At 36.4% G+C, this 24,474-nt stretch overlaps 1 protein-coding gene across 3 annotated transcripts in view; it reads left to right on the forward strand.

Annotated features, from left to right (window-relative positions):
* Positions 1–24,474, forward strand: part of LOC137243728 (transient-receptor-potential-like protein) — a 292,030-nt gene that overhangs the window by 39,709 nt on the left and 227,847 nt on the right. For all 3 annotated transcript variants that reach the window (XM_067771751.1, XM_067771753.1, XM_067771752.1), the window contains exon 4: positions 6,328–6,565. In XM_067771751.1, coding sequence (XP_067627852.1) covers positions 6,328–6,565 — 238 coding nt within the window. The remainder of the gene's footprint in view (positions 1–6,327; positions 6,566–24,474) is intronic.

Below are 24,474 nucleotides of genomic sequence, written 5' to 3' on the forward strand. Positions count from 1 at the left end.
CGTTCCGTTGTTGATGTTGCTGTGGCACCAATTCATTACTCATTTCAGTGAATACATGAAATGCTATAAACACTGTGCATTGTTTATATTTTATTTCTTAATTTCCAACAAATTTGCAACAATAATTAAACTTTTAAATTTTTTAAACATAACAAGAAATGTGCAACGAAATTTCAATTGACAAAACAGCTGACTTCGAAAATTCGAAATTCCTATTCCCCAATTATTGTTCTCCCTAGCAGAACAGAATTGTAGGAATTTTTCCGCGGGAATAAAAAAATCCGCGAGAACAAAATTGGTCTGGTTGGTTTAGAATTGGTCTGTATATCATTAACTAATCCCCTTTTAAATTTCCTCCTTTTCTACTTCTTTCCCGATATATTTTTTTTTTACCTTTCTCTTTAAAGAACTTTTGCTTATTGCTCTCGCTTTTCCGGCTTCCTGCTCTTGCTGCCTTCATTTATTCTTTCCCGTATCTCAAACCCTTCCTCTTCGATTCCCCTGTCTCTTTTACTCATTAATGCTAATCGTTTCCAGTTGCCCCATTTCTTTAACTTTAAATCCTTGCTCTTTTACTCGTTCTCTACCTTTTTTGTTGTTGTAGCGATAAAGATACTCCCGAAGGTTTTTGGGAGTGTTATCGATGTTGATGGTCTTTTGCCGGTTATAGATCCGATACATTCTGGTAACAAGCACCTTTAAGGTAGAAGCCTGACCGTCTTGAGGACTATTAAATATGACCACATTGAACATTCTAGGCTATCCCTCCCCCATACAGTAGTTCAGTTAGGAAGTATGGGTCGCCAGGTTCCCGGCTGCTAAAGAAACAGGATTCGCCACGTGCAGGTGTAGTTGAAAACTGGGTTGGAGAAGTTGTAAATTTCGCTGGAAACCTGTTTAAGGGGTTGCTCTACACAACTCCCTAAATCATTTGAGTATTTGAGTCGCCTCTTAAGTCAGGCACTCTTGCCGCGTGTATATTCTAAGCTCCCTAACACTCCTCTCCCTACTTTCTCTCTTGCCTTCACAACTCACTGTTTCTGCTTTCCACTGCCTATTTTCTCGATATTCCTCGGTTCACTATCGAGCATCCCAAAACTTCACATAAGTTTTTTTTTGATATACCCGAATTTCAATTTCTTCCACCTCTGTTACTTTATATGACCCTCCATCTCATCACATTCATCACTGTCAATTTTACTTTTTACCATGCATTTTCATTTTATTCGCTAGATTTTCATTTAAATGTATCACCGTTTGATCTCTATCTTTTCCTTTTTTCAATTCAATTATTAATTAAATTGGATTGGATTCTTTTACCGTTCTTCTACTTTTATATAATTTAACTTTTCAAATTGTTATTCTAATTGTTATTGAGTTTGGCACTTTCGTGGTTATTGTTCATAGTTCATCCTATTGATTTGAATGGATTAGTTTTTTTTTTGAAACAGCAAAGAAAAAACATCGAATATAATCAGACATAATGGTTTGTGGTAAAGTTGGATATTATTGAAAGGCGGAAGCTTATGGCCACTAGCAAAGTAATAATGACAGCTAAAAGATAATTTTATGTTCATATTAATTGCTAAAGTTTTTAGTGTTTTGAGCTTTGAATTGATTTAGAAATTTCGGATTAATTTTAGCTAGGTTTTTTTGACTCATTCATGTTAGGGGTTGGTGGATGCAACTTAATGTAGCGTAACTTAACATTTATGTTTGGCGACACACAAACATACTAGAGTTTGGCAACTACAGTTTGATATTACAGTTTGGAGATTACAGTTTGTAGATTACAGTTTGTAGATTACAGTTTGGAGATAACAGTTTGGAGACTACAGTTTGGAGACTACAAATTGCAGACCACATTTTGCAGAGTGCATTTTGGATACTAAAATTTGGAGGCTCCAGTTTGGGGACTACTGTTTGGAATCTACAATTTGTAGACTTTAGTTTGTATACCACAGATTAAAAGTAACCGGTTAGAGACTACAGTTTGGAGATTAAAGTTTAAAGACTACAGTTTGGAGACTGCATCTTGTATACTAGTTTTTGAGGCTACATGTAGGACCCTAGAGTTTGAAGGCTTCAGTGTAGATGTTCAAGTTTTGCGATTACAGTTTCGAGATTACAGTTTGGAGATTACAGTTTGTAGATTATAGTTTGTAGATTACAGTTAGGAGATAACAGTTTGGATACTACATTTTGGAGACCAAAATTTGGAGAATCCAGTTTGAAGCATATCGTTTGGAAAATACAATTTGCAGACTTCAGTTTGCATACCAGAGATTAAAGGTTCTAAACGGCTACTTTTAATCTCTGGTATGCAACTAGCGTTTGAAGATTTCAGTTAGAACACTTTAGTTTGAAGAGTACTTTTGAATAGTGCAGTTTGGAGGCTACAGTTTGCAGGCTTAAGTTTAGAAGCTAGAGTTTGGTAACTTAAGTTTAGAGACTTATGATTAGAGACCAGAGTCTTGAGATGGGAGTTTGTTGACTTAAGTTTAGAGACTATAGCTTTAAGACTAAAACTGGTTCAGTGAAAAGTCTGGAGATTGAATTTTTCAGATTTGAAATAAATAGAGTTTGAGCTTGAGGCTTTATTTGAGAGCAGATTGTGTAGGTATATTGAAGCTTTACCAATGAAGCTGGGAGATAAGAAAATTAAACTAAAACATGGAGCGTTTTAGTCAACCTAGGAACACGGAAAATTATAGATGAAAACGTGGAGATTTTCGCAAAGCGATGATAAAAGTTTTCAGTCCTGATAAAAGGCTAGGGACTTTAGACTTAATGGATGCGGCTTTAAAATCAAAAGTCGGGAATCCTTATCAAAGCTGAGAGATTTGACATTGAAAGATAAACACTGGAGGCATTGAGAATGAAGTTTAGTTTTTCGAGATAAGGCTTATAGGCTGGAGCGTTTTAGATAGGGTTTAACGGAGTTTAAGGGCTTTAAGCACAATATAAGGCTTTATAGCTTCAGAGGTTCCGCAACTCAGTGGTCAGCCTCACCTAGGCGAGGGGAATACTGTTACAAATATGAATGTATAATACACATATTTGGCAGGTTGTGGTGATCCCAAATTCCTTATGGAACTAGGGGTGAGGGGCGGTATGGTTTAGAAGCTTTACGCGTTACCGAGATGGTCGGGATAGTATCTGAATTGTGCTGTTACCGGAACGTACCAGATCTATATCCGGCAAAGGACCATAACACTCATTAAACCTCAGGGTTGTCTTTATTGTTCATACGACAACAACAACATTAGTTATTAATAATTGGGCAAATGAAATTTCATAATTGAAAACTTAGCGTGTAGGAACAAATAACCGTATTCATGTTCTCAATGTAGGACTCAACGCCATATTATGTATGACACCGTAACACTTTGCATCGGAGTCATTGACTTTCGCGCTCACCACAATGTTTTTATATCGTATGAATTATGGTACACACGAGTAAAAATTACTCGTTGTGTTATACATAATTTGCCCCTAAAGACACTGAAAGCGTGGATCTTATGCTTCGCTTTTGAGTAAAATTTAAATGTTTGAAGCTTTAGAATATGGACTAAAACCTTTAGATGTGATAATATTGACCTAAAATTGAGTACACAAGGCTGAAGTGTTCACAGTCTATATGAGGTCAGCCCAGTTGAAGATATTTAAGAAGGAGTTTGCCGAGCAATGACGTGACACTGAATACTTAAGTACGGGGAGAGTTTGAGTAGGACTTGTTGATTGGAGATGAGAAAAAAACCAAGTGAATTGTAGATGCATAAAGGAAATTAACAGTTGAAGATATACTTAATTGACACGCATGGAGAAAGAAAAGCATCATCGAAATAATTTAGAAAAATGTTTTTCAATAATTCAACTGAAATTTTTTTCACAGATAGCCAATCGTAGGTAAGAATATATTTGGTATCTGGGAAAAGTAGATAAAATTCTATGGAATTTTAGAAAAGTGACCAGCGGCGTCGTGTTCTTTCCCCACCTCCTTCTATATAACAGTTTTTAAGAATAGTGATAACTTTACGTAACTTTATCCTACACCAATATTATTTGAACATATGAAACCGAGGCCAGGGAAGTTTTGGAAAATATAGCAGAAACACCTCACGATCTCCGTTCATGGAACATTTTAAAATAACTAATAATAATAATTCCTCACCTCTACTTGTCTTTGTCATATACCAATATTTGTATGGTATTTGGGTCCTTTAGATCATGGATATCCAAAAATTTTGAGTTTTTTCCCTATTGTATTTGCAATGTGCTATGGAATGCAGAAACCTGAATTAGACAGAATTTTATACAATGGTGAGCTGTGGCGTAGCTCTCGGGGTCATGTTCTTCGTGGGTTACCAATTTTTGGTAGCTAAGTAACTTAGATTTCTGGTTCCGGTTTATTTCCGGGCTATTTGCCGATCATTTTACGGCTTCTCCAAGATTCTTTCCAGGTTGCTTTGGGGGCTATTTCTACTTTACAACGGGACTATTTGGGTTCCTTTTTGAACCAGTTCGTATTGTTTTTGGAATCATATCGGGGGTCTTTCGGAATTATTTCGGGACTATTCGCGACTATTAAAACCAGTTCAGAACTGTGTCCTGAACAGTTTCGGGATTGTTTTGGGAACCTTTCAAGACTTTTTTGGCTGATTTCGGCACAGTTTTGGGATTGTGATCCAGATTTTCTTGCGACAGTTTTGGAGCAGCTTCTTGGTTACTTTCATAACAACATCACTAAAATTATTTTAGGACTATTTTGGTATCATTTGTTTATAATGCGAGATTGTTTTCGCGATCAAATTGGGACTATTTTGGACTATTTCGGGAATATTGTAATTTCAAAATATTGTTGGAACTGTTCATGGCGGTCGCCGTGGTCTGATGGTAGAGTGCTCCGCCATCCACACCGAAGATCCTGGGTTCACGCCCCGGGAAAAGCAACATCAAAATTTTAGAAACAAGTTTTTTCAATTAGAGGAAAATTTTTCTAAGCGGGGTAGTGTTTGGCTAGCACTCCGAGTGTATTTCTGCCATTAAAGCTGTCAGTGAAAACTCATCTGCTTTGCAGATGCCGTTCGAAGTCATAAAAACAAGTAGGCCCTGTCCCGCCAATTTGTAGGAAAAATTAAAAGGAACACGACGCAAATTGGAAGAGAAGCTCTGCCTAAAATCTCTTCGAGAGTTATCGTGCCTTACATTTATTTATTTTTATATTCATGATTATATTCAGAATCATATCGCGGTATATCGCAATCATTCGATGTTACTTTGTTCGGGATTGACCCAGGGTCCTAGGTGTGGTAGAAGAAGTACTCCACCACCACAATATAGCGGCCGCCTGGTAACACTATGAAATCATTCAGTCTACCCCTATTGGCTTTGGCTCTATCTACGAAAAAAATCCTTTCACAAATATTATAAGCCTGACGTAGACTTTTATCCCCATCATTATCTTTTTACCAACAATATAATTTCTTACGTTGGATACTGCTCTTGTCCCCATTTCCTAATCATTTGAATCAATAACTAACTTTTTTCCCATTTACAAACTTTTTTGCTTGCCATTCTATTGAACTTTGAACTAGGAATATATGCGCATTAGCAAAATATACTCAGCAAATGTGTCTGGCCAGTTGAGTGCGCTAAATTATCATGTGTGTGTGTGTATGTTTTAAGTAGCCATGGCAGCGGATGTATGCAAATAGCGCCTCAATTACTGCTACTTACCCACAAAAAGTTTTCTTTTCCTTTTTTTCACAAATAAATGTCAACATTGTTGACCAGCGACATCAATGTGCTGACATTTTGTTAGTACTCATAATGGCTTGACAACCTTCATGGGTTTGTTCCCATTTGGTAATGTCTTTGACAACGTCATAGACTAGCTTGTTTGCTTTAACTTTTCACTTTGCTGCTACTCAAGTAATTAAAAGTTTCTTTAAGTTTCTTTAAATATTTTGCTTTCCACTTGCAGTGATTTTCCAATTTTTTACTACATTTTGTCTACTTAAATGACATTGGCTTGGAAAAAGGGTATTATGCCAAGAAAAAAATGGATATCACATAAAAATGGTAGGAATATGAAAAAAAGTAGTATGAAAAAACGTTTACTGATTTGTTATTAAAAAGCGGTCAAGGATTAAATACTTTTATTTTCGGTTTTTTCATATTCTTTTTGTGATTTTTCAATTATATACTATTACTCTTTTCATTTAAAACTTACTGCTTATAATCGTTTTCATTTTTATTATACCAAGATTTTCAATTCCCTTTTTCATTACAATTATAAATATTTTACTTTTTTTTGCATTTTAGAATCCTTCAGAAAGCGCATCACAGTCGCCATGTCAACATCAATTGTATGGACCCGTTGGGTCGTCGCGCTCTCACTCTTGCCATTGACAATGAGAATCTTGAGATGGTTGAGTTATTGGTGATAATGGGCGTTGAAACGAAGGATGCTTTGCTGCATGCCATTAATGCGGAGTTCGTTGAAGCGGTTGAGCTGTTGTTGGAACATGAAGAGCTAATCCACAAAGAGGGTGAACCTTATGTGAGTATGAAAGACATTTTTAAGATTTTATAAAAGAAAAAGCGGCGAGGTGCACGCATAGTAAAGTTAACTATATATATAAAAATTATTTGCTAATAGGAGTGTGAGTTGGAGTTAGAGTGGGAATGACAGTTGGATTGGGAGTGGTAGTGAGAGTTGGAGTGGAAGTGAGAGCGAGAGTAAGAGTGAGATTCGGAGTGAGGATTGGAGTTAGAGTATGAGTTATAGTGGGAATGGGAGTGAGAGTTGGAGTGGGAGGGGGAGTGAGAGTGCCAGTGGGAGTGAGTTGGATTGGGAATGAGGATTGGAGTATGAGAGGGAGTGGGTGTGAGAGTGGCTGTAGACCTAGAGTTAAAGTGGAAGTGAAATGATAAATGGAATAAGAAATGGCCAGAGAAAGAAAAAAATGGAAGATAAAGTGAAGAGAATGGTATAGAAAGAAAAGAGAGGAAGCGAAGTTTTATTTTTGAATGTTGGCAGTGACAGTTCGATTGGGAGTGGTAGTGAGAGTGGGAGTGAGTGAGAGTTGGAGCGGGATTGACTACTATTTTCGTCGACTGCTTCTAGTCATATTTTCTAAATTACCGCGCTTTTCACACGTTTTATTAATTTTTCAACCGTTTGGCAATACCGACTAAACATTTCATTGACATACTTAACAGTTTTTGAGTTCTTCCTTGCATATGAGGATGTAAAATATATTTTTTATCAGTTGCAATTAGTACTTAATTTTTTGAAATTTTTGATGTTCCCAGTACCGCAATAAAAAGTTAAATGCATTTATTTATGAGTAATGCTGATAAAAAATTTGCATTTGCAGCCGCCAGTATAATAAAACATGAAAAAAAAAAATAAATCGCAGTAAATCGGCCGGTTTTAAGCAATATGCAAAAAATATTTGTGAGACAAGAATCTTGCCACCTACTTAGTTTGTTGTTGTTGTTGTTGTGTTAACAGTGTTTCGCGCGATTTGATGGGCCCGACCACTCATAAATTGTCGTCAAAGTCCTCTAACGGGAGTTCAAGGAAACTGACTGTTTCAACCCGGAGGACCGTAGGGAGATTGATGTTAGAGGCTTAGATTTCACATTACATTTGAAAAGATGGTTGGTGTCATGTGGGGACACAACGCATGCAGGGCATACATTACGTATATTGGGATTGATTCTGGACAAGTAATGCACCTATTACGGTATACAGCTCAACTTAGTTGGGTTGTAAGTAAAACAACTCAACTTTCAGACAACTCAACTCCCGCTTGTTATTACGAATTACAACTTATTTCAGTTAAAGTTGAATTGGTGTTGCCAACCTTAGAAAGTGATGATTTGACAGATAAATGAACAGCTGATCAATTTGTGACGAAAATTTAAAAATTTGCAAACGTGATTTTGTTATTAAAAGCAAAACGATTGTTATATGAAATCTATTTTATAATGGCGAAAATGTTGGTGGTCGATATGTCGCGAATACGAAAAACATTCGCGTGATCATTCCAATTCCTTGGAACTACCAAGCACCAAGTAAGAAAATGTTTAGGTGACAAATGATGAGCTTTATTTTGCAGATTTGAAGGGAAACATTTTGCTCATTACTAAACAAAATTAAGGACCATTTCCGCAAACGCTTTCGAGGGAAGGCCGTGCCCCTATTTTATAAGCTTTTATTTACTTTTTAAAATTATGCATCACACTCAGATTCCTTGTTGATGGCAGCTATCAAAAAATGCTGTGGAAATGATTTTGGTGTTGGACTGGTTTTATATATTATTGAGGAGCATATTTGGGCGAATTGGATTAAAACCCAAGCAGCAAAAATAGTATTTTACTCTAAAACAGGATTCCCAGGAGTAGTGATTAATATCAATGGGACTCGCGTTCGCATAATTTCACATATTTTGGTTGCATTCGAATTGCGCTCCATAAAGTCAAAAAGTTATTCAATGTAATCCTTTGTTTAAACGTTGTTTTTTCTATAAATGTGTACAAAATGGTTGATTATTGTTTGATTAAAAAAGGTCTAACTACCGGCTTTAAATTGTTTTTGTTTATTTTTTGGCAAGGTTTTATGAGCCCGTGCACCATCTAACTCTTATCAAAGGTTGTATCAAAAGACGCGTTTCGATCTCTGTGTTTAGGATTCGATAGCGGAAATTAAAAATTTTATTTCTGTCGCAAAATATTTAAAAAAAAACCTTCAACATGGCCCGAGAGGGTCTGAAATAGGAGGCCTGATCCCCAGGCTTTTTCCACAGAAGATCTTTCTGTGTTGGCGGCCCTTGGCCGCGATTTGTAAAAATAACCCTGGGTGGGTCCAACGCCTTTCTGCATTAGTGTGTACAAAAAATCTGGCAAAATACAACCACATGAAAATATGAACCGCAATGATATGACAGAAATTAAATTTTTAATTTTTGTTTTTGGATTCTTAAATCGGAGGTCGAAACGTGTCTTTTGATACCAACTTTGAGATTTTTTTTTTAAATTAGGTGGTGAACCGTCTTCTAAAACGTTAAATTTTTTCAAAACAACTGCAAACATGTATGAGACAACTGCTAGTAATCAGTTTTAAGATTTTGACGTCTTTGACAACTACACCAACACAAGGTTGTAAACGGTAATGCCACAAAAAGTTGTTACACTGGACAACTCAACCGACATTTTTTCTGACAGGTTGAGTTGTAATCAGCAATACCAAATTGCAAAATTTCAACCCAACCAGAGGTGAGTTTTAAACGGTAATAGGGGAATAATTGTTTAACCTGTTACAGTATCCAGAACGAAGTTGGGCAGGGTGATTGGTGTCTCCCTTGGTAATGTGCTTTCTTCTTCTGTAAGGGTGGGATGTTGCATACTAATTACAGGGTTCACTAGGCGCATCCCGGAAGAAGCGTTTACCGATTCTATGTGGAATTGGCGGTGGGGTGCAATAACACCATACAAAATAAGGTCATATGGCATTATTTCCAATTGGTTTCAAAAATAACAGCATTTTTATTTATTAGTTAATTCATTTATTTATTTATTACAGCTTATAAGCCTAGATTAATAACTCCATATCACATATTACATATTATATGAGATCTCTTCTATCTATCTTATTGCAGTTGTACGACAATATGATATTAATTTCTTTTTAAATACATTCAGCTCTTCACAGTTTCTTATATCTATAGGAAGTTCATTAAATCTTTTTAATCCTTTGTAAAATAAGTTGAGCTGTCCGCTTTCTGTGGAAAAGAGCGGAAGCCTAAAATTATTCTTATTTCTAGTATTAATATTGTGAATATCTTTTTGGTATGCAATATTATTGCTCAAATACTCCGGTAAATTCCCTTTTTTAATATTAAAAACAAAAATCATTACAAAATAAAGTATACGCTGTTTAACACTAAGCCATTGTAATATGTTCAGCATATCACTTGTCGGAGTATCACGTTCTTTATTTAATATAAATCTCATCGCCTTATTTTGCATTTTCTGTAAACTATCTATTATGTTATCTGCCACCAGAAACAGTATGGTAGGGCAGTAAGTAAAATGGGGCTCCACTATAGTTCTATATACTAAGATCTTGTGCTTCTTCGATACGTATTTACATGACCTGTACAGGAAACCTATTTTTTTAGCAATCTTTTGCTTAAGACCATTTATGTGGTCTTCAAATTTCAATCTATTATCAATAACTATACCTAAATAGTTTAGTTTTGACACTTCCATATGTACACTGTTGTCTATTTTTAGTTCATAACTGTTACTAACGGGGGTTCTACTCAGAATCATATACTTGGTCTTATCGGCATTTATCTTTAATTTGTTTTGGCACGTCAATAGGTATATATTATCTAGGTCTTATTTTATTTTTTGCATAGCTATATTAAAATTTTTATCGCTTTTCAAAATGAGAGTATCATCTGCAAACAACTTTAAGTTACAATGCTTTACTGATTTAATTATATCATTTATATATATTTTAAAAAATATTGGTGCAAGTACTGATCCTTGTGGAAGGCCAATATCGACTGGTGTTTCATTTGAGAGAAATGTTCCATTTACTAGTGTTCTTTGGCGGCGATTTGAGAAGTAACTTTTGAACCATGCAAGCGCTTTATCTCTAACTCCAATGCTGTAAAGTTTTTCTATCATAATTTGTTGAGATATTGTTTCGAACGCTCGTTTTAGGTCTAAGAATACCGCAATTACAGAATTTTTTCATAAAGTTGGTTTTTCCATTCAAAAACAATTAAGTTTAAAACAGACTCGCAAGAATATTTTTTTCGAAAACCAGATTGCTCTGGTATTACAATTTTGTTCAACTCCAGGTACTGTTCCAGCTGTTCTTTTACAATTGATTCAATGATTTTTTCATCGGCCGGCAAGGTATTTATGGGTCGCATTTCATTAGATTTTATAGTATTTTTAACTTTTTGAATAGGTATATCTGTTGTTAGCTTCCAAAAGTCTGGCATTGTACCAGTTCTGAAGCTTTCATTAATAATATTCGCATACAAGTATCCCGTGTACATAACAGAGTCTTTAATTATACCTTCCGCAATAAGATTATTTCCGCCTATCTTATGTTTAAACTTCTTAACAATTTGTGTCACTGTATCGACAGTCACTTCATCAAATTCGAAGTAGCTGGTCACGTTGTATTCGTGGTTAAAGCTAATTGTGACTATTTCAATGTCATTGTTTATATCTTTTATACTCTTAACGAAAAATATATTAAGATTATTAGATATATCTTTTCCATCTTCATATACTTTATTATCGATTTCGATCTTTTTAATTAGAGATTTTTCTTTTTTCAAATTTACAGTATCTTTTAGACATTTCCACATTTGTTTACTATTTTTGCTATTTATCGAATTTTATTTTCTAGGTATTTAGTCTTCTTAATTTTAATACATTTTTTGTATTGCCTCTTTATAGTTTTATACTGCACCCAGTCACCGTTTATTTGACAAATTTTATACAAGCTATTTTTACACTTATTTAAGTCTGTTAGCTCTCGATCATACCATTTGTTCATGAGTTTTACTTCAACTTGTTTTTCAAAGTTAAACATTTCATGGCTTGAGCCATAACATCATTTATTATTCGAACTTTTTCTTAGCATGATACCATATTCATTAAACTCAGGTTATAGTTTCGGAATATATTCCAAAAATTCTCAGCACTGTAGTATTCCCATGAGGTTATACACTTTTTTAAACGCATTTGGTATTCTTTCTCTGATATCAGATTAAACCTAATTGTTTCGTGGTCAGATATTTTATTATTTTCAAGTCTCTCACAATTAATGTTATCACTATTAGAGTATAATAAATCAATCCTTGTTTGGGAAGTTTCTGTGATTCGGGTATTGAAATCTATTTTTTGGGTCATGCATACATTTGCTAGAGTGTCATTTAAGCTATTTCGAATTGTAGTATTTCTGTTCATGTCTATATTGAAATCTCCTAAAAGAATATTACTCTCAGTTGGTACAAATTTCACTAAAATACTTTCATTTAAGTAATATATAAAATCAATGTCATTGCTATTGGGTGAATGATATAATACTCCGACACACCATTTTGTACCACTGTTCCTTATTTTAATAATTATACACCACACATTTTGGCTTATACTGCTGTTGTATATAACCTTATATTCTATTGTTTCATGCACGTATATATGTAAGTACACCGCCAGTATGTCTGCTGTGCGAGTCACATCTAACGATATTGTAATTATTCGTTTTCTTCTATATTACATGTAGTTCTAGATTCGGAACATAACACAATAAACGGATTTGTTTCATATATTAGCATTTCAAGTTCATATTTGTTAGCTAAGATGCTATTTATATTAAGATATATGCCTAATAGTTGCTATTTAAGATCGCGGGTTCGAATCGAGCTCAAGGCCTAACAATAATTTTTTATCATTATTATTGTTATGATAAATTTTTTCTTAATTGAAAAAAATTTTTTTTTTAAATTAGAATAGAAGAAAGAAAAAATTTTAGACAACTGCCAAAGCTCGTTGTATAGATCCATTTCGGGAACTGCTAAATTCCTTCATCGGCAACGTTTAGGCGCCGCTGCTATAACCATTCAGCCATCACAGCGGTTTTTTGTTTGTCTTCATTAATCCTACTTCTATTCTGTTTCGTGCCAATTGATATTCACAACACTGCGACATCTGTTCGCAGAAAAAATTTATCATAACAATAATAATGATAAAAAATTATTGTTAGGCCTTGAGCTCGATTCGAACCCGCGATCTTAAAATCAGTAGGCCGATATAACAACAAAAATTGTTAATACATCCCAGAGCACGGGGAAAAAAAGTGTCAATAAATTATGACACTATGGCGGTATTGCCAACAAACAAGTCCAATTTTCACAGCCATTCTGCAACAGATGTCGCAGTGTTGTGAATATCAATTGGCACGAAACAGAATAGAAGTAGGATTAATGAAGACAAACAAAAAACCGCTGTGATGGCTGAATGGTTATAGCAGCGGCGCCTAAACGTTGCCGATGAAGGAATTTAGCAGTTCCCGAAATGGATCTATACAACGAGCTTTGGCAGTTGTCTAAAATTTTTTCTTTCTTCTATTCTAATTTAAAAAAAAAAAAATTTTTTCAATTAAGAAAAAATTTATCATAACAATAATAATGATAAAAAATTATTGTTAGGCCTTGAGCTCGATTCGAACCCGCGATCTTAAAATCAGTAGGCCGATATAACAACAAAAGTTGCTATTTACGGTTTGGCTTTTTTTGTTGGCAGTATTTTGTATATGCCGGGCATTTAACACTAAATGCAGAATGATTCACGTCAACGTCTAATAACTTTTTTTGCATTAGTTCGTAGCAATTAACACATTTTATTACTTCAGACTTACAGTCTTTTTCTTCATGTGCATCACCGCACTTTACACAGGCAATTTTGTTCGTACATTCACTGGCTTTGTGTTGAAAGCCTAAACATTTAAAACATCTTAGTGCGTTGTAATATTCGAACACTCTGGCTTTATTTCAAATGCAGATTGGAAATAATCGTACTGATTGGAAATAAAGCCATATAAAAATGCTTTCAAATGAGTAATAAAGTCATAATTTATAATCATACCCGCTCAAAATCAAAACAGATGGTTGCGCATCCGGTCCAAACCGAACTCCTATCTGTAACAAATGATAGAAAGAGACGGGGGATGAATGCCATATAGTTACTTAGGTAGATAATCAGGTGATCACAGCTGTTTATAGTTTTGACGTTTAAGTCTCATATATCACGCTTTTCATATCCAAAATGCACGTGTTTTCCGTAAATTTTGAAGTATAATCTTTGATCTCGATTCAACAAAAATTTTGTGCAAATGGGAAATAATTTAATATTCGAAAATGTGCTAATACCCGGATTAAGAAAATCTTGTAAATTATAACAATAGCAGCAGAAAACCAAATTTTACAAGTACTCTCGTGAATTAGAGTGAGGCAATTTTTTACCAATAAATTAAAAGAATTATAGTTTTTATTTCCCGATTTTTTGGATAAACTAAAAAAATATTTTATATATGTACATATAAGCGTAACTTGGCAGATCAGCGTTAATTCGACTGCCGCGTGGCGCCGCTCGGCGCGAGTTTCGCGTCCCACGCCGTGCTATGTTGGCTGGTGCCATAGCTGGATCTCGTCATACTGCTTATGGCGATGTTCCCTTAACCCCGCGGAGGCGGCGCTAGATCAAGAAGTTGTTTGCTAGGATGTTCTGCTTTGTGAAAATTTAGCAAAACTGCTTATTAAGCATTTCGTTGTGCTCTTTAATGTTGAGCTCTTGCCTCACTATGTAGGTGGTGTTTGGGAGTCATAAGGAGTTTCTTGTTGCAGTAGCCTAAGGTGATAAAAATATCACTTTCTGTTTAGACAAGCTGTTAAGTAAACATTTAGTAACTGGAATATCTAACTGAGATCATGAAATATGTCTACCTAGCTTATAAGATATTCAAAATTTGTGTACAAATTATATCATGTAAAATACTTTTGTGAGCCACTGTATGTACATGCTTTGTAGTCTCAGACTTATACTAACAATATTATAATGTTAATTTATGTATGTAAATATGTACGTTACTAACAAGAGACAATTGACGTTGGCAGTCAATAAACTTTATTAATATAACACTTAAGTTTTAAGCTGATCGAGTATGTTGAAGAGGAAATAAAATGAGCTTTTTACACATACCATATGTAAACGTCAACGTATAAGCTGCATCTTGCATTGAAATTCATTTACAATCACTTAGACCTCCATATTTGCAACAAGAAACATTACTAACAAATGTGTTTGTCAAGAAATCGATATGTGTACAAGTACTCATTGTTTGTGGGTGTGTGTGTAAGTGCATGAACACTTATGTAACAGGAAATATTACCTACATTCAGTGCTTAGCGTACATTTGCCTCGTTAGTCACGTATTTATCACAGATTTTTTGACCAAAAGCATTTTATACTTACATGCATAGCTAAAGGCAATTAAAAGTGCTTACATACATAGTTATATGAGAAAATAGACTCAAATATGATATCACTTAACATGCGAGTGAAATATGTAGAAATTGAAATTATCACCTTTAACTTAATTAGCAAACGGTTTGGTTATGTTAGGTGTAACAAATAAATAAATAAATAAATAAATAAATAAATAAATAAATAACTTCGCCCTATTAGCAAGTACTAGTAGTTTTCTCGGACCCATCTTAATTGCTGCCCCCAGATCTGGCAACTCTGCCGCTCTTAATAGCTGGAGCCTTGGCCTGACGAGCGCAGGACACGAACACAGAACATGCTCAACCGTTTCTTCCTGCAGCTCACACTTCTTGCATTTGCTGTTACTGACGAGGCCTAACTTATAAGATGGCTAGGGCCAGTCAGTGTGCCCATCGTAAGCTTTAAGCCTTGATTGCACCAGTTCCTACAAACCTAGTTTTGGTTAGGCTACACTGGTTGCCCTCAAGCAAACAGAGGTGCACTTTTAGAAAGATTCGTCCATATTACTGGATGTGTTATAGGCATTACTTCCCTCAATTTCTATAAAACTGAACTAACTCGCCCGAAATTTATGTGCAGCAAAGATTGACATGACACCTTACATGTGGGTTTTAGTGTCTATCCGGCATTGGCTTTCTCGCAGCTTGAAGAGGAGTTATGCAAATATGTATATTTAACTCGGTCTTTTCAGTGGTCTTCATAGTTTTTAGGTACAGATATTTTATGAGACTTTGAAACCATTTAATCGTTATGACGAAGTGAGCGAGCTATTCGCTTGGCAACCGTCTGCACTCTATTGCTGCCTTTAAATGAAGTATACCTGCTCTAGAGCGATTTGATCGCTGCTTTATTGTCAGTGTAATAGATGTGGGATTCTTAGAAATCAGCCAATGAAAGGTTTTCTTTGTGGCTGTTTATTGCATCTTAAATACGCTACAAGAGCTCTGCAGTTCCACACTGCAACCCTACACTGCCCACAAAGCCATTAAGTTTGAAGCCTGCTATGTAGACGGTGAAGTGTTTCTATCGGAACCCGCCTATGGAAGCAGGCGGCCCCACTCCGTTGGGAGCGCTAGGTGGAAAACGATTTAAACTCCCTTGGTGTGACCAATTGGCGCCGGTTGGCGGAGCGAAGGAGCGACTGGCGCACCTTGTTGGACGGCCATAACCGTTTAGACGGCTAAGCGCCAATTAAGTAAGTAAGTATGAAGATGGTTATGGCATGAGTCTCTGAAGAAGAAGCTCCTCCATTTTCTTCACAGTTTCTTTAGAACAGCGTTCTGCAATCCATAACAAAATTCTGCTCTCATTGATTATGCTAAAGGTCAATCATTTTAAATTTTTGGACATCCATGCACAAGAAGCACATGACCCAGTTTTAGCCTTCTTGGTTCTTCCATTGACATTTTTGCTTCGGTTAAATTTATTGTACTGAGGAATGCGTAGTGCTTTACTGCCGGTGAGACTATGAGCCGCACTCCAAAAGCAAAAGCCCTGAAGATGGTACTTTCTAGCGTGCTATGAAATACGTTTTGGCAGGTATGACTTTGAGGAAGCTTTCGCGTGGTTAAATGCAGTAGATCTTCTAAGGTTTAGTGTTGCTGTTAAAGTGATGTAATTGGAATATCTAATGATTTGACAACCAGTAATTTTAGGCTGGTGGCCACCGTGGTGTGATGGTAGCGTGCTCCGCCTACCACACCGTATGCCCTGGGTTCACACCTCGGGCAAAGCAACATCAAAATTTTAGAAATAAGGTTTTTCAATTAGAAGAAAATTTTTCTAAGCGGGGTCGCCCCTCGGCAGTGTTTGGCAAGCGCTCCGGGTGTATTTCTGCCATGAAAAGCTCTCAGTGAAAACTCATCTGCCTTGCAGATGCCGTTCGGAGTCGGCATAAAACATGTAGGCCCCGTCCGGCCGATTTGTAGGGAAAATCAATAGGAGCACGACGCAAATTGGAAGAGAAGCTCGGCCTTAGATCTCTTCGGAGGTTATCGCGCCTTACATTTATTTTTTTTTTAATTTTAGGCTGGGTGTGAGTTCACCTAAAGTTTAGGTACCTAAACAATTGTTCCACTGGAACTTTCCAGCACTGCAACAATTTAGGAAAAAATTGTCAAAAACTGTGCGAGTTCATTTGACAGTCTAAATTGTTTGTTTATGCGGGGAAAAAATTTCAAATATTTAAATATCAAACTTTATGGTATTTGCAGTGGTTTTACATACTTAGAGAGGCCATAGGTCAAGGGACATCTATGGTTAGTATTACTGGATAGCAAGACAAAGGCAGCGGCTCCAGCTTATATGGGTATTTTCGGCTAACGTCGTGGCGTGGAGTAGATGCCAGGGACAGGGACATTTGCCAACATTTGTAGAGGATGTAGGTACGATTACATATGCATGCAACCAATAACCTACATATATTGGACCAATAAGTATACACGTCTGCCAAAAACTTAATACCGACTTACAAAATCCCGAAGCACTAAACCCCGAAACACATAATCCCGACATGATAAAATCCCGACATCTCATAATCCCGACATGATCAAATCCCGACAACATGTAAATTGGGGACTTTGATATTTTTTATATATTTTGTCAGTATTTTTGAATAAGCTGGATTTAGTTTTCACTCAGTGATAAAACGATGCCATAAAAAATAAACATCTTCGGTATTATTCTATTATTTTAGGCGCCCTTTTGCGGTTCATAAAAATAATCCTTAGCCGATCCAATCCGGCTGCGCCATGCACAGTATATCTGCGTAGAACACTTTACTGCGTAAGCGGGCTTCGGCCGCGCTTCATAAAAATAACCCTTAGCCGGCCCAAAACCGGCTACGCGATCTACAGTATTTCTGCGTAGTCGGCCCTCTTTGATTCCACTGGCGTTATTGCACTTCGCATAAATTGTTACTAGTGTTACTTACTTTCTTACTTACTTACTACTAGTGTTACACTTTGCCCTAAATCACTGTATATAACTTTGTAATTTTATTATACTCAGTTGAGCAGAGCTCACAGAGTATATTAACTTTGATTGGATAACGGTTGGTTGTACAGGTATAAAGGAATCGAGATAGATATACACTTCCATATATCAAAATCATCAGGATCGAAAAAAAATTTGATTCAGCCATGTCCGTCCGTCCGTCCGTCTGTCCGTTAACACGATAACTTGAGTAAATTTTGAGGTATCTTGATGAAATTTGGTATGCAGGTTCCTGAGTACTCATCTCAGATCGCTATTTAAAAGTGAACAATATCGGACTATAACAACGCCCACTTTTTCGATATCGAAAATTTCGAAAAACCGAAAAAGTGCGATAATTCATTACCAAAGACGGATAAAGCGACGAAACTTGGTAGGTGAGTTGAACTAATGACGCAGAATAGAAAATTAGTAAAATTTTGGACAATGGGCGTGGCACCGCCCACTTTTAAAAGAAGGTAATTTAAAAGTTTTGCAAGCTGTAATTTGGCAGTCGTTGAAGATATCATGATGAAATTTGGCAGGAACGTTACTCCCATTTCTATATGTATGCTTAATAAAAATTAGCCAAATCGGAGAACGACCACGCCCACCTTTAAAAAAAAATTTTTGTTTAAGTCAAATTTTAACAAACATTTTAATATCTTTACAGTATATAAGTAAATTATGTCATGTTATGGGTAATGATATGGTGCAACAAAATGCAAAAATAAAAGAAAATTTCAAAATGGGCGTGGCACCGCCCTTTTCATTTAATTTGTCTAGGATACTTTTAATGCCATTAATTTACCAATCCTTGTGAAATTTTGTAGGGGCTTAGATTCTAGGACAATAACTTATTTCTGTGAAAAAGGGCGAAATCGGTTGAAGCCACGCCCAGTTTTTATACACAGTCGGCCGTATGTCCTTCGGCTCGGCCGTTAACACGAGAACTTGAGCAAAAATCGATATATCTTTACTAAACTCAGTTCACGTACTTATCTGAACTCAGTATGTATTGGTATAAAAAATGGCTGAAATCCGACTATGACCACGCCCACTTTTTCGATATCGAAAATTACCGAAAATGAAAAAAATGCCATAATTCTATACCAAATACGAAAAAAGGGATGAAACATGGTATTTGGATTGGTTTATTGACGCAAAATATAACTTTAGATAAAAACTTTGTAAAATGGGTGTGACACCTACCATATTAAGTAGAATGAAATGAAAAAGTTCTGAAGGGCCAAATAAAAAACCCTTGAAATCTTAGCAGGAATACTGTTCGTGGTATTATGTATTTATATAAATAAATTAGCGGTATCCAACAGATGTTCTGGGTCACCCTGGTCCACATTTTGGTCGATATCTGGAAAACGCTTTCACATATACAACTACCACCACTCCCTTTTAAAAGCCTCATTAATACCTTTAATTTGATACACATATCGTACAAACACATTCTAGAGTCACCCCTGGTCCACCTTTGTGGCGATATATCGAAAAGGCGTCCACCTATAGAACTAAGGCCCACTATCTTTTAAAAGACTCATTATCACCTTTCATTTGATACCCATATCGTACAAACATATTCTAGAGTTACCCCTGGTCCATCTTTATGGCGATATCTCAAAAAGGCGACCACCTATACAACTACCACCACTCCCTTTTAAAACCCTCATTAATACCTTTAATTTGATACCGATTTCGAACAAACACATTCTAGAGTCACCCCTGGTCCACCTTTATGGCGATATCTCGAAAAGGCGTCCACCTATAGAACTAAGACCCACGCCCTTTTAAAATACTCACTAACACCTTTCGTTTGATACCCATATTGTACAAACGCATTCTAGAGTCACCCTTGGTCCACCTTAATGCCGATATCTCGAAAAGGCGACCACCTATACAACTACCACCAATCCCTTTTAAAACCCTCATTAATACCTTTAATTTGATACCCATATCGTACAAACACATTCTAGAGTCAACCCTGGTCCACTTTTATGGCGATATCTCGAAAAGGCGTCCACCTATAGAACTAAGACCCACGCCCTTTTAAAATACTCACTAACACCTTTCGTTTGATACCCATATTGTACAAACGCATTCTAGAGTCACCCTTGGTCCACCTTAATGCCGATATCTCGAAAAGGCGACCACCTATACAACTACCACCAATCCCTTTTAAAACCCTCATTAATGCCTTTAATTTGATACCCTTATCGTACAAACACATTCTAGAATCACCCCTGGTCCACCTTAATGCCGATATCTCGAAAAGGCGTCCACCTATAGAACTAAACCCCACGCCCTTTTAAAATACTCATTAACACCTTTCGTTTGATACCCATACTGTACAAAAAAAACAGCATACCTCAAAAAATTAGAGGGCGCCCTGAAAACAATCCCGACGGCTGCACTGTATGCCACGTTCCACCTGCAGAACTGGTAGCAAAGAACAAAGCGTTAACGACCGCAACCAGGCTCGGTGCTTCGGGGAAGCTTGAGCGCCGACCATATGGCCATAGCAGTATAGCGTCATCAATCACAAGACGAACATAATAAATTATTCCCTATCTGCGCTTCGAGGGAGGTCTTAAGGCTACAATAGAGGTGAACGGTTGGCGCAAGTGTGCGCAAATGGCGGACGAGGCGATACATGTGTACACCGATGGTTCCAAAGTAGTAGAAGTAGTAGGGTCTGCGGTATACTTCGCTGATTCCGAAATAAGCAGATCCTACAGGCTGCCGGAGTACTATAGCGTTTTCTAAGCGGATATAGTAGCCGTAACCAAAGCACTAGAAACCCTGGAAAAGAATAGCTTAAGCTGCAACCGTGTTAACTTTTGTATTGACAGTCAAGCAGCAATTAAGGCAATAATCTGGCATAGCACAGCATCTAAATGCGTGTGAGAGTGTAAGCAGTCTCTGGAGAGAATCAGGACAGGGAGAAGCATACATCTATATTGGGTCCCATGGCATATGGGAATAGATGGGAATGAAAAAGCGGGCGAACTAGCTAAAAAGGGCGCATCCCTTGAAGCTTGCTCCGTAAACGTCCCAATTATTTTGGGCGAGATTAAGCGAAGGCGAGAGGTACACTTGATCGACCATCGGGAAAGGCGTGGGTTCAATCGCGGGGCTGTAAAGTGTCGAAGATTGTGTGTAGGTCTTACAACCTTAGACTAACACAGTTGCTTCTATCATTAAAAAGAGAGGACTGTAGACTCATGACGGATATTCTGACTGGTCACTGCCTTCTGGCGTCACATGCCTTTAAATTAGGCTTGGTCAGTGATAGCAGATGTAGGAAGTGCAGGTTGGAGGAGGAAACGATCGAGCACATTCTGTGCTCGTGCCCTGCACTTGCCAGGCTACGACTCCAGCTATTAGGAGTGATACAGCTGTCAGATCTAGAAGCAGCAAGTGGCTTAAGTCCTAGGAAGCTTCTTGTATTTGCCAAGAGGACGGAGTTATTTTATAACATAGGTCCTGGTTTTTGATAGCGTTTCTCAGTATGGTCGTTAAAACAAACTTCTGGTAACACTACGGACTCAATCAGTCTATGTGAGGTCCTCGTGGACCGGCCAGTGCAACCTAACCTAACCTAATGGCAATTAGCGAGGTGGCTGTGCTATGTAATTTTCGGAAACCATGCTGATGATTGGCTAGCTGCAAATTTGCATTAGAATAAGGAAGCAGGATGGCTTCAAGTGTTTTAGCTACTGGCGATCGGAGTGATATCGGACTATAAGAATCTCTTATGTTAGCTGGTTTCCCAGGCTTTATTAGCGGGATCACCTTGGCCATTTTCCCTTTTTCGGGAATGAAAAATGTGACCCCATTTAATTTATTGCGTCCCTCCCTCAAATTGCTTCATCCCATCCTTGTGGTATGTGGGTGAGTCTTAGGTATGCGATATATATTTCCTTCAGAACTTGACAACGAATAATTTACAAATTGAAATGCAGAAGGTCTTAATAATCACAGCAATAAACTTTTTCAGTAATATACGTTCTTCATACATACTTTTACTTATAAATACGCTCACTATTATAAAAAACGGTTGATTAATCAATAAGTAGCTACCTATTAGTAACACCTGAGTGCGCCTTGCAGTCATGCGTGCTAGTGAAAATGAATTGAGCGAAAGTGTAAGGCGATATTCTTGGATATCAAATTGGACCATCTATATATATGGCGAATTTAAGAAACCAAGTCAAGGGCGATTCGTTGACATTTCACTGTTCCGACAGCCTTGACGCATCACTCAATCCAACACGTTTTGTATATAAATTTTCTCCAATAGGTGCGATGACCCACTTACTCGTGTTCTTATGTTTAATACCGAAACCGTAGGCCCATTAGCTATTTAATCAAGCGTAAAGTAGCACTTTTTTGCTTTAGCCAAATGAGAAGGATGTAAGGAATAAAGTAACAAATATGGTATACATTTGTAACTGAATACTTAGTCAACTTTTTGCATCTGAATTGATATATGAGTGCTTTTTGTTGTTGTTTTGCATAAGCAAATGAGCATATTTGTTTACACACCAAACAAAAAAGGGTTAATTTTGTCTTACATTCAATGAAATATGAATATATGTGTTTGTTTGTAATTTGGTCATTGAATTCTTGACTGCGTTTACATGAATGCATAAATGATTACTAAATGAGGCAGTGAAGTGCGTCTGAAGTGGGTATATAATCATTGTATATACTACTTATGAATTATGCATATATGAGTCTGAGTATTTAAATATTTTGTGAACTAGATCTTTAATTCAGTGAGCGCTAATTGTTTTAAAACACAATCATGCATTATATGTAAAGGATGCCTAGGCGTATGAGTAACATTCTTCCACCACCTAGTTGGAAATGTATGCATGCGACATCAATATTTGAGGCATGAATTTGAGCATGTATGCATGCTAGTATAAATGAACGTTCACTTAAATTTAACATATGTAGTTTTTCGGAAGCATGCATACTCTATTACTTCTTTTGTATTACTTCGGTATGTATATGGCTGCATTAATGACGAATACATACAAAAGCACAAGAAAAAGATGCATACATTCATTGAAGGACGCTATCCTTTCATTGATGAATAGGAATATATACTACATCCATACATACATATATAATAACAATAGCATTGATATGATGGTATATGACGTAACTTGGCTTATATAAACCATTAATACCACCACGATTCTTACCGGTTTGGTTGAACTCTACCATCCTGAAAATTGTTTTCGCAACAGTACAATGACGGTAAAGCATCGTGGGGCCAAATGAACGGCGGTCGTTATTAATCAACGATATATTACAAGTTTCTTTTGCCAAGATGCCAAATCTCTCATAATTTATTCAAATCCTCGAATTTCCTTCGAAAAAAAGCATTGTTTTGTACAAACATTTCATAAGCACGAATAAATTTTTGAAGACAATATATAAAAATTAAGGAGTCCTAAGTTATATAAGTGCGGACAAAATTTAGAATAGTTTATTTTAACAAGCATACGATCGTTGATATAATATGCATATTTCATGCATGCATGAAAGTTGTTTCCCCTCCGTTGCTAATGAATTGTTCATACATTATCACTAATGCAGCACGCATACTTTTGGTATGAATAAATATATTTTCAATTCAAAAAATATGAATGTTACATACTTTAGCACGCATTGAGCATACATACCTCCTGCATGCCTACAATTTATTTCCACTGGACAGTGTATGCCCAACGGAGGGCGAAGGTAAAATATGATTTATTATTTAACAACTTTTAGTTTTTTTTTTGGCTTTGATAAATCTAAATTGCATATATTTTATTTGTTTATAATAAAGTCAAAGACGTCTATCAGATGGGAGAGCTTTTGCTTCTAAAAATAAATAATTCCCTTTAAATTTAATTTCATTTGTAATTTGCTAACCTTTCAGGAGAATATGATATAAATAAGTGTATATTAATTATTATATGCAACTTGTGTACATTTTGGTGCAAATGGTTTCGAGAATTTACTCAAAAAGGTGACGTCTGTAAGTGACTTCTCTAAAGGGCTCATAAGCCACGACTCCAGAAAAGACTTCAGACTACATTTTTTTGGTCTTAAATCAAAAGCTGTGTTTGAAATTTGCAGTCATTGATTTCGGCCCAACTGAATTTCATTCGCATATTATGCATTCTTTTCCAACCCTATTTGGAGACAGTTTGGAGCTAAGAAAAATATCGTGGATTGACAAGCCAGTTCAAAAGCTCATGATATCATAGTGGCTAATAGTACTTTGAAGAAATTTGGCACACAAGAAGTCATCCGTATAAAGAAAAGGAGCACAACGTCATGCTCCACAATTTGGCTATCTAGAAATGGAGCCAC

This window comes from Eurosta solidaginis, chromosome 3 (genome assembly GCF_040869045.1).
Source record: "Eurosta solidaginis isolate ZX-2024a chromosome 3, ASM4086904v1, whole genome shotgun sequence".
Taxonomy (NCBI): domain Eukaryota; kingdom Metazoa; phylum Arthropoda; class Insecta; order Diptera; family Tephritidae; genus Eurosta; species Eurosta solidaginis.